This window comes from Pangasianodon hypophthalmus, chromosome 1 (genome assembly GCF_027358585.1).
Source record: "Pangasianodon hypophthalmus isolate fPanHyp1 chromosome 1, fPanHyp1.pri, whole genome shotgun sequence".
In the NCBI taxonomy this organism is placed as follows: domain Eukaryota; kingdom Metazoa; phylum Chordata; class Actinopteri; order Siluriformes; family Pangasiidae; genus Pangasianodon; species Pangasianodon hypophthalmus.
Window position 1 is genome coordinate 25,263,373 of NC_069710.1, and position 17,332 is coordinate 25,280,704.

A 17,332-nucleotide genomic window follows, 5' to 3' on the forward strand; every position below is an offset into this window, starting at 1 on the left:
AAGTCATAGATTTAATGGGCATTTAAAAGCTTCAGGATTTACCATTATGTGTTTCAGCAACAAGACTGTACATAGAGAGGTCAAACATCTCCTTCACATTACATCATAAAAATGCTTTTACTTGATTATCACTGATTGGTCAAGTGGAATAAGACACTATTTCTACAAAAATACATAATTACACAGATTTTTCTTGTTCTTTGATTCAATGGTGTAAATAGATCTAATAAAACAATATAATGAAATTGTATGCAAGTGATTCAGTTTTACAAAGAAACATGCTTAGGTTGGAATGCTTAGGTCAAGTTTTGGATAACAGTATGTATAACACACTCACACCAATGCACATATTAGAGACATTCACAAACACACACAAACTAAAGGCTTCAGATACTAACCCACTCGTGACAAGACACTGATCACATGTATCAAAAATAGCTTTGCTGCTTGTGCTTAGTTTCATGAGCAAGTCAGATAAGATGTGACTGCTCCTGCAGAATCCATGTCAGTATTTAATGGTGTGTATAGTGCTCTATTTAGCAACAAATGTTGTGTATTTATTTATTTTTTTACACATTATTATTTCAGTACTGTGTACTTTAGTACCTTTGATATATATGTGTTATTCTTCTCATTTAGTAAATGTGAGTGAACTAAGCATTAATATGTGTTTTCACAGTATTTTTTAATTTTTAAAAAATTTTTTAACTATTCTAGCTCACACTGTGCTGCACTCCTATCAATCCTTTGGGCTCTGGACTGAATGTGGTGCTGTTTTTAAATATATACTCTTCATCTAAAAATAGTCATCAGTGTATTAGCTATGGAAGTCCAGCACACCCAGGCCCTCTGTGTATTATTCTTACATTTAGGTTTCATGAAATCCATTGGGTTTTTCAGAGCTCTGATGAATCACACAACCAATAGTTTATAGCTGTAATTTGGTGTGGTGGGATATCTATAGCCTTCGCCTTTGCGTTTTCTCAGTCCGCTCTACCCGAGGGGTTCCAAATGACATTTTTTTCCTTTGTGCCCTACTGGTGCAATCTATCTACGCAAACTTACTAGATTCTCTTTGTGAGGGTATTCCCCCCACCGCATACATATATTCACATATGCTGATCCAAGAATCAAGCACATATATTTTGCTTCAGTTGGTTGATAAAGGCACAGTATGGCTCTGCAGATTTGTAAAGTAGACTCACTGCAAGCACATATCTTGTGTGTGTGTGTATTTGTTCAACCTATTAAATCTGAAATGGTGAAGAGTTTGATTGCAGTCTTTTGTTAGTGGCTGTGTGGTCTCTAAGGCCAAGAGGAGAAGTGCAGTTACATTGCAAATTTGCAGTTTAAACATAACCAGAGCCCACATCACTGAATATTGTGGCAGGATCAAATGGTGTAGAGATGACTGCATTATTATAGCTACCAGGATTACCATACAGAATTGGCTATATTACCAAAATGACACATTAGCTGCACATATCACTGAATATTATTACATGATATATCAATTTGTTTGAAATTAATCTGTAAATGTTATGTGTTGAAAATTGACATCTTGTTAGAAAACAGTTGTAGCCATGCGCATACAATAGTTTGATATCAATTTTAACCATGATTTATTATATATATATATATATATATATATATATATATATATATATATATATATATATATTTATTACACATATATATATATATATATATATATATATACACATACACACACACACACACACATTTGTTTAAGATAAAAAAAAAAATTGAGGATTCATGCAAAGTTGCATCAAACACAACGCGTGTGTCAGAGATATATATAGCATCTTGAAAGATAGCTGTGCTTTCCTTGCAAAACTCCTTAACTAAAACTCAACGATTTTCAGAGTCGCAGCTAAATAATAGTTATGCTCAACACAGCTAGTCACATCACATCGATAGTACTATAGTATATATGGAATACAGGTAAGTGCAAACTACAAAACACTTTGAACTAAATAAATTTTCTATTCAGCTCTTAGTCTTTGCACAGTATGCATGTTTGTACAGTGCGTGTCCACTTCTTCATAAGGCTCGCTCAATTAAATAAATTTTACTCCCTCTGACTTCCAGTATTTACAACAGAGCCAAAAGGCATACAGTAAAATCAGTCTTGCCCTAATCCCACCTGTGTAAAGTGTCTCTCATTTTCTGATGTCACTCCTCATTCACCCAAATCATCACAGAGTGCACTTGTCCATCTAGCAGGAGCTGGTCTGTAGATTGCTCTCTGTGAGGATGGAGGTGATGGTGGATGAGTCAAACAGGCCTTCATCGTCATCATCTGAGCTGAGACCTGGTGAGCCCACTGATACGTGTCGGGCTTGCTGGATCTTCCTCCTGAGGATTTAGCAAGAACACATCAGCTCAGTGACTACATTTTTGCATTTATATACAGGAAAAAGCAGGCAAATGAGCGTTATGCCAACGTTATGATCATCACTGAGAATATGACCAAATTATAAGACTTCAGTTGAACTTAATTCAGTGCAAAGGACGCGCACAGACCACTAACCGCTGATGTCAATGAATACAAGTCTCTCTACAGCATGTAAGGCACCAAACCTCAGGGCAAACACTGCCCTCTCCAGGGTTGAATATGTACTACACTCTAGAGCAGTATTATTATTATTATTATTATTATTATTATTATTATTATTATTATTATTATTATTGCCCCTAATATTGAAGTGGGAGGAGGGGAGACTCAATATAGCTGTGACTGCATAAGTACCCCACTGGTATGAAACCCCTACATTAGTTCTTTTTGAAAGAGACATGGTAAAATCAGATCAATTTTAGCTAATGAAGAATTACATCATTTTGGCAGTACCTGAGTTTATTGCTCTATTCTGCCCCCTAGTGGCATAACAGAGACCTTTTCTCTCTCAATCTCTCTCTCTTTCTTTTAAATCTTTCAATTTAATTATGGTCCACAACTAGATTTTAATTTACTATAAAAATTCATTTGGAGGGCCTGATTGCAACCTTTATTAGGCTGTATGTATGACAGCCTGTAAATTTGATTAGGGCACTTTCTTACCAGTTGACTGTTTGCTAAGCTTTTTTTTTTTTGTTGATAAATTCCTTCTCAGTGGCTATTAAATTGGTTTAAATGCCAAAAACATCTGGATTCTAATGGACTCTTTGTATAGTTTGACATTAAACATGAGTTATTTCTTTTGGGACATGACTATTAAATAAAAGAAAGCCAGTAATTTTAGTTAGTGATGAAACTTACTTGAGTTCATTCTCCAGTGCTGTGACTCGAGTCTGCAATGCATCTTTTTGTTCCATTTGCTCCTCCATGTCTCTTACTGCTTTCCTCCGCAATCCCTCCATCCGCTCTATCTCTTCCTCTCCCTCATCCACCTGCCTCTTCAATGCCTTCACACGCAGAGCAAGCTACACAGAAAACTCTCATAAGCATGGCCATAGGAAATGAGCATGGAAAATGTGTACTACTTAGAAAAAGTGTCCTCTAATTTGTGTGTGTGTGTGTGTGTGTGTGTGTGTGTGTGTGTGTGTGTGTGTGTGTGTGTGTGTGAGAGAGAGAGAGACCTGGTCTCTCTGCTCAGTGATCTGCTGTCTATCCTCATCCAGGGTCATGGTCAGCTCTTTCAACTTCCTCTCCAGGCGGCGTTGTGAGGACAGTGCTGCAGTTTTATCTCTGCAAAATACACAAAAGGACAAAATTAATTCTTAGTAGATGATTTTATGTGCTTAATTTCTCCTACGAATATGAAAACTCTTGTATAATATTCTTATTTTTATTACTTCTATGTAGTAAAACTGCATTAAAAGCTAGTTTAGGCCCAGTCATATTCTCTCCATTTCTTTCTTCTCCATAAGAAGAATGCGTTATATGATGTCCGGTTCCATAAATGTTATATATATTCTAAAAATGTTTATGGAAATGAACATCCCCCACACACAATTTTTTCCCCCCAATTTGGTCATCTGCCGCCAGTCAGCTCTACCCCATCACACAACAGCTACCAACCAGGGAGAGTGAAGGCTAACACATTCCTCCAAGACATGTGAAGCCAGCCACTGCATCTTTCTAATCTGATGCTCATGCTGCATCACAAGGCAGTGTAACACTCTTTGAGGAAAGCAGTATCTGAACTCGTCCACATACATGAACTCACAGACACCCATGAGTGGTTAGCGTTGCTGTGATTGACAGAGAGTAATGCAATCTCTCTCACCTAGAGAGCATGGTCAATTTTGCTCCCCAGACTCCCAGCCATGGATGGCTATGCCCATAGGGTAAACACATTTCTGTTGCACCACTCAGAAGCCTAAAATAGTTCAATTCTATTCTATTTGTATAGCACTTTTAACAATGGACATTGTTACAAAGCTGCTTTATAGAAATAAATATATATATATAGATATAAATTTTTTAATTTATCCCTAATGAGCAAGCCAGAGGGGATGGTAGCAAGGAAAAACTCCCTGAGAGGATATGAGGAAGAAACTTTTGAGAGGAACCAGACTCTAAAGGGAACCCATCCTCTTTCTGACACTGGATAGAACAATTTCCCTTCTATAACTGTGTACTGTATGGTCAAAACTGCAATTGTGTAACCAGGAACTTATAAGCAACTTATGAATATAAGCATCAGAGTTATTGCTGATAAAATAACATTTATAATTACAACAACAAAGGACAATGCTTCCTGGTCCCTACCCATCTAACAGATCTGTAGATCTAGCAGTTATATTGCAGATTATTTCTGTACCTTTCTTCATTACGTAGCCGCTCCTCCAAATCCTGTAGTTTGCTCTCTAGCTGAGAAACATTAGTGGAACTACGGGACTGGCCCTCCATATCTTTTATACGGGATTTATACTCCTTTAGCTATGGGGAAACAGAGGAAATTAAGGAATTAAGGAAGAAAAAAAGAAGGTAAGAGAATCTTTAGGCTTGATCTAACATTTAATAACATAACTAAACCAACAAAAACCAGAAGCATTATAATTTCATTACAGGAAACAGGGAAAAACTTGACTATTCAGTGCACAGATGGGTTATTCCTATAACTTGGTGCCTTTTCCGTCCCCAGTACAGATCATGGTATTTATTATGCAAAATGTTAAACAAACATACATTTCACACTGTTTTTAAATCATCAGACACTAGAGGTTTTCCTATGTCCCTAGGGTGTGTATTCTGTTTTTGTGACGTGACATCATGCATCAGGTAAAGCAATCAACAGATTAATAGATTTATAACTTTATTTTAACATGAGTTAAACTGTGTGCAAACTGCTGTGTTAAATCTTAAACCTCATACCTCAGAATTTTAAATCTTATATTAACCCTTGCTGCTAATTCAAATGCATGAGAGCCTGACGGTGCACTGACTATGTTTCAGGCAAGGACAAGTCCAATCAAGGAAAACAAAGAAGACTTTTATGAAATTTAAAATTTAAAAGACACAATGGTTTGTTCACGTAGTGCCTTATACTGGACCATTTTGTCTTTCAGCTTCCATTTTTTGACATTTATTGTATTTTTTAACCAGTATTTGAGCTCTCATAAGTCCATTTCATGAGTAAATTTTATGTGATAAGTAAAAATAAATAAATAAAATTTAAAAACAGCTTTTAACCACAACGTTGCTTATCTGTTATTCGTCCACCCTGTCATGCCCTGTATGGCAGTGTATGGCAAGTTTTTTGTCTTTAATGAAGTTAATAGAAGTAATTCATATTTTTGTTGTAAATTATTGCATAAAAGGAGGCCCAAGCATGTACACATAAAAAAAATAATCAAAATACTACTAGAATATATTTTTATCTAAATAAAAATATCTCATGTGCTGGTGAGAAATCAGACACATAGTTCATAAAATACCTTTTTTTTTTTTTTTTTAAATAAAGAGTAAGTAAAAACCATTTTAAAGTTGAAAAGGAACATTGACTCTTATCAGCTGTGTTGCACATAAGATTAAATCATAAGTCTTTCAAACTGTTAAACATATGTCCCTAAAAGGGTGGACATCCTGAGTCACACACATCATTAAAATGTTTTTAAAAATGCTACAGTTTATATGCTTGAGCTTGACTAAAATTAGTTCTGAAATGTTTCACATGTGCCTTTTATAACAAAACAAAAAATAAATAAACAAAATGTGCAATTTAAAAAAAAATTGAGGTCTAAAAGGCACAAAATACCAAGAATAACCCATATGAGACCAGAAAAGGAAAATCCCTGATGTAGTGTACCTGTCTCTCCAGGGCATTTTTGTCCAGCTCTAGGTCTTGTTTGGATGATCTTTCCTGCATTAGCTCTGAACGCAGCTGCTCAATCTACACAAAAAACACACACAGCTGTATTGAGGAGGGCAACACCAATGCACTTGCTCTCTGGGTAGGCAGATGTCAGTGGAGTGCTCACCTGGTCTCGGCTCCTGGTTACTCTGTCTGTGAGAAGCTCCACGCTGTTCTTTTCCTCATCCAGCTCCAGCTCTAAGCGCTTCACTTTATCCTACGGACACAAACAAGGAAATGAAATGTGAATAAAATATCAGAGCATACTTTATTTAAATGCTTTTTGTTAGAGCTTGAAAAAATACAAATCACGATTTTTTTTTTTTGCTGGGCATAAAGAGCACAAACCTCACTCATGTTTTTTTTAAACAAATTTTGTAAGGAACAATATGTATATTTATTAAATTCTTACTATAGCAGATTGTGGTAGCTACATTTTCCTAGCTGATGTCTATAAATGACTATTTGTTTACATTTTTTCTGCAGCCTAAATCCTGAGCAAAAAGAACTGATATTTGGAATCAAAGTTTAATCATTTTAGTGTGTCCTCCCAAAGGTAAAAAGAAACCAGCAATATTAACAACTAGTTAAATAATTAGTCATTGTTTCTGTTCTTCACCAAAAGCAAATCAATTAACTTGCGAGAGAAAATCCTGATAAACACGTAATGTCTCACTGAGTTCTGAACGAGACAGTGCACGCAGCTGTGACTCACTCGCCCCATTCAATAATTTCAAACATTGAACAATTGTTTAGGACAAGCTGATCCTCTCTACAAGCATGTGGGAGGTCATGTGGTAAAATGTCTATGGTCATTGGTCACAGCAAATAAAGAGGAATAATGGTGCGCTGTTTTATTCAGTGGTTATGTGAGTGCAAAGGCTGCTCTTGAATCCTATTACACTGAGAAACAAATTGAGATTTTAACACTTGCCTCCATGCTGCGTATGTCACGGGCACGATCGTTGAATGTGTTGCGTTGGCTCTCCAGCTCTCCCTCCAGGTGTTTGATGCGGTTTATGAACATCTCTCTGTCCAGAACAGCATTATCCTTTTCCTCACAGAACGACTGCAGCTCTTTCTTCTGACGAGACAACTGGAAATATATCAGAAAGATTCCATTGAAGCTGCATGTCTTTTGATCTACTAAATCATTATTGCGCTAAATTAGTCAAATAAGGAGGGAATGGCTGTGTACCAACAAGATAGAGGCAGATGCTATGAAAATAGTAGAAGTTGATATCATTTGACCAGCTGTAAACATCTTAACCCTCATGTTCTGTTCAATACTTAGCAGTGGATATTTGTTTTGAGTTTACATTATAAACAAAATAACTGGAAAATCTATTTATTTAAAAACACACCCAATATTTCCTTAGCTCCATTATTAGTAATGGACACAAAAGGACACAATCACTGATGGAAACTCTTTCTGAACACTAGATGTGTACACAGACATGTTGGAAAGTATGCAGCAGGACCTAAAATCATTTTTAAAGACCAGTTTTCCTTAATGCTTTTTGTTTCACTTTGTTACTCTGTGGTACAAATGACCTGGATACAATTTCTGTAATATAAATATATATATTTTTAATAGATTTTTCCACATTAGTTATAACCTAAAAACATATCTGACTATATATCTGACACCCAATGTTGACACTGAGCACAGCTTTACAAAATGGAGAGCTAATAACACTGGGTAACTCCGGGAGCAATATGTACTATGTACACAATATATACATTGTACATGTGGGAACCTGGAGTGAATAAAGACATGCTGATTCCATGAAAATAGTTTAGAAAGAAAAAACAACAACAACAACAACAAAATCCTTGCTCGCCCTTGCTCACCTCCTCCTGGAGAGATCGCAGAGTGATCTGGGTTTTTTCCAGCTCACTGATTTTCTCCTTGTTGATCTTCTGCAGTTCCTGCTGCTCCTTCTTCCACTTTTCTTTCTGCTCATCAAACTGAGACTGTACCAGTCGCACAGACACACTCGAATCAGCAGCCAACCGCTCGATCTGACAGAAGAAAAAACAGACCTCTTATATAAGCCACAAAACACACATATCAATATAGCAATATAGCTTGAGGAAGAACTATAATGTACTTTTACCATTAACATTACACTATACCAGTATAGATGATTATTTCTATAGGTACAACATGGTCCTGGGAAAGTATGACAATTTTTAAAACCAGAAAGCACACTTTATAAAGAAGAAACAGTTGCAAATCAGAGTAAACTGTATTGCACATTGTAAGATTTCACAACATTTTTTTGCTTTCCTGTTCCTAGAGTTCTAGCTCTAGATGCTGCAAATGATACTGGTGAGTGTCCATCATACACAGCCTTCCCTGGGCAGTAATATCAATAGCATTGCAAATGTTGATCTGGTATACCGGTTGTAATACTTTGTCCATACCATTATACATTTATGTGAGAAAACAACTTATTATATGCAATCCACACAGAAAGTAATGCGAGTGTAAGACTGAACAACACACAAAAAAAAATAGACAAAAGATATCATCAAAATTGTTCTATATCTCATTCATACATACCTCTTTGTTGAGTTTGTCCACTGTCTTTTCGTGCTGTTTCTTTTGTTCGTCCAGCTGTGTGTTTTCCTTGCGGAGAGCATCCCTCTCCTTGTCCCGCTCCTCCAGTGCTCTCAGTGCTTCTTCTTTTTCCTGGCTCAGTTTGGTGCTGCTGCGTTTGGCCTCTTCCAGCTGCTGCCTCAGCTTCCTGTTCTCCGACTGCAGCTCCTGCTCTTCCTCCAGGTTCTGTGAAACTTGTTGTTGCAGAGTGGACTGGACATGGAGAGATGAAGCTGTTGCTCATATACCTTGTGTGTGTTTGTATCCAAAACTACAAAGAACTGCCTTCATCTCAAACCAGTTTCTTAGCTGTTCTGGAAAGCATCTTATGATTATTTCACTCACCTCCAGACGTGCAAGTTTGTCTTTGAGGCGTGCATTAGCCTCCTCCATTGCCTCTCGTTCATTTGAGACCGTGTTCATTTCTGATTGGGATGAGGCGAGTCTATCTCTTTCTTTCTGTAGATCCTCCTCAGCCAAAAGCAGCTGACTGCGCAGACGCTCTGCCTCTCCACGTACAGCACGCATTTCCCCACGCAGAGACTCCACCAGTGCAGGATCGGCAAGCTACCAGAGGGGTGGGGCAACAGTGAGGGCATCATAGAGGCATAATGAACATAGCATAATGGTGATTTATGATTTAATCATATACCTGCTTGGTTTTCTCATGAGCTTTAGTCAGCTCCTCCTTATCTTTCCGTGATTGGTCCTTTAGCCTGTTGATCTCATATTTTTGCTCGGCATCCAGTTCCTGATTGGTCTTCTTCAATGAAATAATTTCCATAGTCTTCTTGTCGAGGTCCCTCTTTAGTTTCTCTACCTCGGCTTCTGCTTGCTTCAGGGATGCACGGCAACGCTCCAGCTCCTGTGATAAGTTCAACAGTTTTATTTCAACAGCTTTATGGAGATTATTTCATTGTGTGAAAAACAAAAAAGTCCAGTGAGTGGCATTTCACTGAAGGTTAGATTGTGAAGGGATAGTTACACTGTTATACTGTGCTAGCCTTGTGTGTGTGTGCGTGTGTATGTGTGTGTGTGTGTGTGAGAGAGAGAGATAATGGTAGACACTTTCCCTATACTGTTTGTACATGCTATACTGCAGACTTCTATAAATATTTGAATTTTAAATGCCATTGCTTTTTCTCAAAATCCAAATAAAAGCATTAAATGTTAGTACCTGGTTGAGAGTTTCACTTTGTTTCTCATCAGGGATCTGCCGTTTCATTGTGTTCAGTCTCTCCTGAAGCTCCTTTAGCTCCTCTTCAAACTCTTCTTTATCTAAACGAGCCTGGAGAAGCCTGGCACATCATACACAAACTAAATATTAACATTTCAGCAGAAAATACCCAGAGCAATCCAGTTTTAGTTCCTGATTAGATACCAAAAGTTGGTAAACAGCTCCAGCAAAAGTCTTAACACTGGTAAGTTGATTTTTAATGCACTGTATGTTAACATTACCTTGTCATTATTGACTACATATTTTATGAAGTAATTTACAGGTTAATAACAAACTTTTTCACTGCAAAAACTGACATCTTGCCAAGTGAAGATAATTTTCCTTCTTTCTGTAATTAAAGGCTTAAAATTAGCAAAATTATCTGCCAATAGAACAAGACTACTTCAAGCTTGAAGTTAGTTTAAAAAAAAAAAAAAAAAAGTCTAGAGATTAGGCTTAATAATATTATATTTGATTTATGGTAATCTTGGAAATACTAGATGAATATGACTATTCAAGATATTGTCACTTGCTAAGAAGTGATTTTTTTGCATTGTTTTTGTACACAATCATCTCAAGGAGAGAAATAATTTTTAAATAATTTTGAAACTGTTCTTTTCCAACAAATCTTGTTTTTTTTTTTTTTTTTTAACATATCCAAAGTTGCAAAGAAGTTGGGGTCAGAGCACAGGGTCAGCCACTGTAAAGCATCCATGTATTAACTGAAGGTTAAAAGCTTTGCTGAAGAGTCAGACAGGGGCTATGTGGCGATTTTGGGACTTGTCACCTCATAACCTTCTAGCCACTAATGCAAAACCTAACTAGCTGCATTCAGGGAGCATGTACATACATAATGTATTTTTTAAAAAAAGCCCTCACTCTTGTTTGGTGCTGCGAAGCTCATCTCTGGTGCTCTGGAACTGCTCCCTCCAATGGCTGGCTTCCTCTTTGCTCTCCTCCAGCTGTTGCTGTAGGGAGCGTACTGTAGAGTTCACACGCTGGCGCTCTGCTTCTATGCTTGCCTGAGACTGGCAAAAAGTGATTGTGAATATAAAAGAAACAATCAATTTAGTGAACAATTTTATCAATCTTTAAAGCAGCTCTAATGGCATCTTTTACAGCACATCACTGCAACCACCTGGCTGAATTCACACAACAGGCCACTTTCAATTTTAAAAGGCCCATGTGAGGCTGCTAGCTGCCTTAATTACTCATTATACTATATTTACAGGACAAGTAAATCAGCAGAGAGAGTTAGAGCATGTTTTTGATTTATTGCTTGAGTTACAGAAGATTCAGACTTCAGATCCTCAGATCTCCACTACTAACTGCATTTGGTTGTGTGTAAACATCTGTGTATACCTGAGAAACCTGTGCCATGCTGGTTCTTAGTTTCTCCATGTCTTGGCTGTATTGTTGTCGAAGAGTTTCCATCTCTCTGTCATGGGTGGACACCTCCTCCTTCAGGGCACCTTTCAGTGCAGTCAGCTCCCGCTCTCTCTGTCTCAGAGCGTCCTCCAGCCTCTGGTGACGTGCTACCATATCAGCCAGTTCATTGCGCAGGTCCAGCAACTCCTACACACCATTTTAACATTTTTAACAACATTATTAAATTACCCTCCCTCGTATTTTATCTGTACATAGTGTTATGTATATAGTTCATTGTGATTTACATATATATGCTTAGATATCATCATCACTGGACTCTGTATGTCTATATATCTTCCTAAATGTGCATGTGTGTACTGCCACCATTGTGCCTATACAACCATTTGTGGGTGTGTGTATTTTAAAATTTGCAATCAATGTAGTAGCCTAGAACACATTTATTATTAATAACAAAACTAAGAAAAAGAAAAGGCAACACCTTTAACCAAGTAGTAGTTTATGTTCCCTGTTAGAGTCTGTAAGTGTTGCCTTCTCTCATATTTCTTTCTATCAGATAACACTTTAAGTAATATCCATTAGGCTACTAGAACACACTTCACTCCATTGTTACATTTATTATATTACACACATCAGTTTTATTAGTCAGAATAGGTTTAAATTCATGTTTAAGAAGTCACTGCAAATGTAGTTGTCAGTTGTGTAGTTGTTCTACTGTAGCTGATTATGTTGGGTTTTTTCACCTGTCCTAACTTCCCATGAATGTTTTCTCTGTACAATTATACCATAGACAATAAAAGCATATGTGTACCGCTTGCATCACGTCCGTCTCTGCTCTGTTGCCCGTCTCTCTCCTCAGCTCCTCTTGCAGCCCTGTCAGTTGGTCCTCTAGCTGTCTGACACGAGACTCAGCATTCTCTCTGTCCATACGTAACTGAATCATTCTGAGACACAGACAGACACAACAAACACATTGTTACTGATGTGTTACACAGACACTATAATCATGGCACAAAACCAAAATGCTGTGAAAGACAGACTGTGAAAGAATGTGTGTGTGGTGGGTCTTACTCAGAATGTGTCTGATCTAACTCCGTCTTCTTCCTGTTCAGCTGTTCCTGCAGATTAATATTTTCATCCAGACTCTGTTCCAGCTCTGCCTTAAGTACAAGGTCTGATCTGTTCATCTACAAACACAGTCACAGTTCACATCAGACTAAAAACCACCATAGTCCTAGAAACACTAATATTCTTCACAGACATTATGTTCTTACATACAAGGTGTCATGGGAAAACCCTGCAAAGATTATGTTGGGCAAGAAGCCAGTTTAACACAGAGGTAATCGCAATAGAGGCAGGGGGATGAAGGAGATGTAAAAGTGCTGTAATTCCTACACTGTTCACCTGATCAAAAAATGGATATGAGATGAGAGTTTAGCATTTCAGCTTTTATTTCCTGGTATTTACATGCAGATATGTTATAGAGGGGACTGTATCCTCAATCAATTTGAGCATGTGAGCACATATTCTACTTGAGGGACATGAATTATTTTCAGGCAGGTGCTGTAACAGTAAAACAGTGTATTAGCAAGCCTAGTAATTGAATACACTCAGCTCCCATGTGCTATATAATCAGTGCACCATCAACATAGTGAGAAAATTCAGTGAGAGAATGGCCTAATCGTCTCAGGGAAACCTGAGAGGTGTTCTTTCACTCTGCTTACAAATGAGAACTTTGGAAATCAGCTAGATAAATATACACTGCAAAATATTAACTACATTTATTGCTTAAAATGAATAATAATAAAAAAAATAGAATGGAAGAATGTTTACACCTTTATACGTAAGGCTATGGAAGTCTATGCAAAATAAAGTGGTCTACGTGATTGGAATGATTTCAGCTAAACTACTTTTGTAGTTTAGCATAAACTACTCAGTTAAAATAAGGTCCTGCAAATTTTAACAGCCTATGCCAGTTATAAAAATAACCACAGAATATGGCACATTTATCCGACTCTTGCTGGATACAGTATGCAAGTTGATCCATCAGGTATGTAGTGCTTCGCTCAATCGCTGTGTAATTACAATGTGCTAAGAAGGCCACTGATTTATTGTGGCACAGCCAATTACTTCACTTCACAGCTGATTAACTTTAGAGTCCACTATTAAAATGCCAGAGTAGACACACTGTGTAACTGTCAGTGAGGATAAACTGTCTGCATCAAGAGATAGCGTAAAGAAAGACATAAAAAAAAAATCCCTCTGTGATATTCCACCTCAGTGGACACACAGATATGTGATATCAAGGGAAGTATGTGTTTTCAAGTGGATATGTTCCAAGCTGCACTCGCGCTAAACAGGGATCAGCTGTCTGATCTGCAGCCAATTCATTCTAACACAGGGACAGATGCCAACTCTCAGACAGCCATTACTGTAATGCCCATTTCAACACGGCTAGTTTCTGAGTCGTGTTCTGTGCCAACTTGGCCACAAAGAAGCTTGAAGGAACATGGTCCAAGTCATAAATCAGCTCTCACCCTCCATGTCACTCAGGATGTGCACTGGTATTCAAATACCCAGTTAACTGTTTGAGGCGCCCAGGAATGACAGTTTTACTCTCAGTTTTACGTTTTCCTTTTTGTTTCATTCAGTGAACGTTTCATTCACTTGTTTAGTAAAATTCCTATGCTTATATCTATCTGCGTATATGCGTATCTATCTGTACTGACATGTTAATATAAACTTGTACTTGACACTGTGATCATATAAAGTTCATTAAGACAGAGATTTTCATTTATACACTGTGGAAATTATAAATTTCTTGAAATTTGAGTTTTAATCAATGCCTAAGCTGATACAGTTTTGAGCTGACATTTGTGTTTAATATTTCTGTTCATTACAGGCCTGCCAACTTTTATGAATTTTGCATAGGAACACTGCATTTTAATACTGGAATACGCTGCTACGAGTTATTACAAAAAAAAAAAAAAGCAAAAACAGCAGTCTTTTGTTCCCCTTCAATAAAAATGGCAAATGAGCCAATGAACATGTGAATCTATAAAATGACTGAGTTTTAAACTTTTCTGACATCCTGTAGGCCTCAACCCATTCCCATTTTCTCACATTATCTCTCGTTTCCTCTAGATTTTCCCACTTAAAATGTTTTCTGTCACGATCACTGCATGCTCGATTTGGCTAACGTTAGACAAGTACACAGTTAACTAGATTCATTAGGAATGCCACCAAAATATTCTGGCCAAAAATAGTCAAAAAGTGCAGCTTATTTTGACTAGGGAAAAAAACAAAGTGTAAAATTTAGCATTACAAATAATTACAATGATAATTAGAAAGAGATTTTGAAAAAGAAAAAAAAAAAAAAAGTGGTTACTGTATAACCCTATATACATGACCTTCAGATTGTACCTTATGTAAGTGATTTGTGAGTTTAAGTTTTTAACGCCCCTACATATTTTGTGCCATCAATCACTCTTCATTCTCTAACATTTCATAAAGGTGTCTACTTCATTAAAAAAAAAAAAAAAAGGTTACAGGGAGACAATTAAGGGAGAAATAAGGTTCGAATGTGCAAAACTGTATTCAGAATAAAAGTCCACTCAAAATAACCCTAGTATCAAATGGTAAAATAGTAAAATCCTTTTATATTTTTCTTTTATCCTTTCTTATTCATTTATTTGGCTGTTTATAAAAATAAATGTCTATTTGTTGTTGCCCTTTCCATTTTCAACCCACATAAGACATTTTCAGTGTGAAATCATGTCACAAAATAAATGTGAGAGAGGGCTTACTAACAACCATGGATACGTATTCACAACTCAAATCATAAACATTAATATAGATCTAAAGTGTGACATATATTACTGTAAATGAGTCTGCTTTCTCTGGGGGTAATGAAAGAAAAAAGAAAAAAAAAATCAGGCTTTGTCTTATCATGGTCTAAGTGTGCTGATAACATTTTAAAGGTCTAGTTACACAATGATGAAAGAATAAAAGCACAGGTCGCCATTTTGTGCTTCTACACATGGAGATTAAGTGCAGAGGCCAAACGCCAAACGCACTCTAAGCAAATCCCCCACAACAACTAACTGAAGGTAAAGTTACAGTGTAAAGTGAAGCCTGTGCCATACCTTAAGCCCCTGGATCTTATCGCAGATGACTCGCACTCTGCGTTTGATTGCAGCATCGCTATCGCTGCTCCTAAAGGCAACAGAATGGAAAGTTCAGTTTAAAGTTTCACTCATGAATTCTAAAGGCAAACGTCTAACTGCTCTTCAACATAACGACTAAACCATAAAAAACATTCAAGAGTGGTTGATGGTTGTACAAACAAAAAAATATGAATAAATGCTGCAAAATTTAATTTTGGTATACGTTTGTTTTCTAGGTAGACATGGGGTTTTTAACATGTACAACTTTTCATTATGCAGTTTTATGCAATTTTATGAATGATATAGGTTTACCCCTGTCGTAGAACACCATAGATTATCTGCTGGATCTGATCCTCCTCGCTGCTGAACTCCGACCCTGAGCTCTGACTTTGATCCATCAAAAGATCAGGAGTCACCTGAAAACAGAAATCAGAGACTACAAATGTTACATGAGATTCAATAGTAAGCACACACATACAGAGTACAAAAACAAAATTAACATAATAACATAACTGCTGACGCATCATACATAATCTCACACTCAATTCATTCCTATTGTCACTTCAGTTTGAATTATTGCTTAGCCTTTATTAATACAATTAAACTAATGCCAAAAAAACATTACCACCTAGAATTTTAATTTGTACGTCTTTTCTTCATATACAGTACAGTGTCACTAAAAGACCATATTTTAACACCCACAGACACATGCATTTGTCCCGAAACAAGCTGTGTAAATCCTTCTTGAACCCATCTACAACCTGTTATTCCTCACCCTGCAATCTGAATACAGGGTCTGTCAGTAGACACCACTGCAGTAAGCCAAGTCACATTTACTTGAGAACACGGGTCCAGTCTGCTAGATCAGCTTTCTGTAACCTGCTACAGTTACACTCCAGCTACTTGCAAATGAGAGTGAAATACAACGAACCGTTTCTACTGAACGTGAGAGATTTCAATAAGAACTCGGCTTGATTAAGCCGGGCATTGTGGTCAGACTGGGACCGATACCAATTTTAAATCCTGATACGAGTAGCAAGTATTTAGCTTTAAAGTTCTGTACGTTACAAAGTACGGATACAAGTACTTCTTTGGGGAACTTTCAAACATTGCAAATCATTATCATAATGTTTGCAGTTTAATAGGTTGCCTTCAAGAAAAAAGGCTCATGTATAGGCCTACATGAAATAAACTGGGATACGAATTTGGAACTGTCTAATGCGCAATCCTTAAAAAAAAATATTTGGGCTATGTGTGTATAAACATGGGGCTTATTGCTTAACTCAAAATTGAGTAACGGTAATAATTCTCCAAAAAAACAGAAATTTTAGTAGCAGGCCTATTGCTTAATGACTAACTCCTGAATCGAATTTATCTACTTTGGCTGGGCGAATGTAAAGAGAAAGTTTTTTTTTTTTTTTTTTTGGGAGAAGCGTCTCTCTTTTTCACATGCAAGACTGTTTTCTTTCCTGTTAACAACAGTCTGATAAACAGTTGTTACTGCTACACTGCTAACTGGCACAGAAAGAAACTTCTGAGCTATGGAGGCCAGAGAAGGGAGCTGGACAGTGGTCCTTTGTATTTGCACCTACCCCATTGAAATGTCCACGTGAAAGATTGCAGTTTTACTTTCTTCGTG

At 37.0% G+C, this 17,332-nt stretch overlaps 1 protein-coding gene across 1 annotated transcript in view; it reads right to left on the minus strand.

The window, feature by feature from the left end:
• Nucleotides 1–1,710: 1,710 nt before the first annotated feature.
• LOC113542274 (cingulin) overlaps nucleotides 1,711–17,332 on the minus strand; it is a 32,685-nt gene continuing 17,063 nt past the window's right edge. The window contains exons 4-21 of the mRNA XM_026939668.3: nucleotides 16,006–16,109; nucleotides 15,673–15,742; nucleotides 12,599–12,714; nucleotides 12,339–12,471; nucleotides 11,504–11,716; nucleotides 11,021–11,169; nucleotides 10,103–10,223; nucleotides 9,578–9,790; nucleotides 9,271–9,492; nucleotides 8,890–9,138; nucleotides 8,175–8,345; nucleotides 7,255–7,416; nucleotides 6,448–6,537; nucleotides 6,276–6,359; nucleotides 4,788–4,906; nucleotides 3,601–3,709; nucleotides 3,281–3,444; nucleotides 1,711–2,379 (exon numbers count right to left, since the gene is read on the minus strand). Of these exons, the coding sequence (XP_026795469.3) occupies nucleotides 2,241–2,379; nucleotides 3,281–3,444; nucleotides 3,601–3,709; nucleotides 4,788–4,906; nucleotides 6,276–6,359; nucleotides 6,448–6,537; nucleotides 7,255–7,416; nucleotides 8,175–8,345; nucleotides 8,890–9,138; nucleotides 9,271–9,492; nucleotides 9,578–9,790; nucleotides 10,103–10,223; nucleotides 11,021–11,169; nucleotides 11,504–11,716; nucleotides 12,339–12,471; nucleotides 12,599–12,714; nucleotides 15,673–15,742; nucleotides 16,006–16,109 (2,628 nt within the window). The 3' untranslated portion in view covers nucleotides 1,711–2,240. The remainder of the gene's footprint in view (nucleotides 2,380–3,280; nucleotides 3,445–3,600; nucleotides 3,710–4,787; nucleotides 4,907–6,275; nucleotides 6,360–6,447; nucleotides 6,538–7,254; nucleotides 7,417–8,174; nucleotides 8,346–8,889; nucleotides 9,139–9,270; nucleotides 9,493–9,577; nucleotides 9,791–10,102; nucleotides 10,224–11,020; nucleotides 11,170–11,503; nucleotides 11,717–12,338; nucleotides 12,472–12,598; nucleotides 12,715–15,672; nucleotides 15,743–16,005; nucleotides 16,110–17,332) is intronic.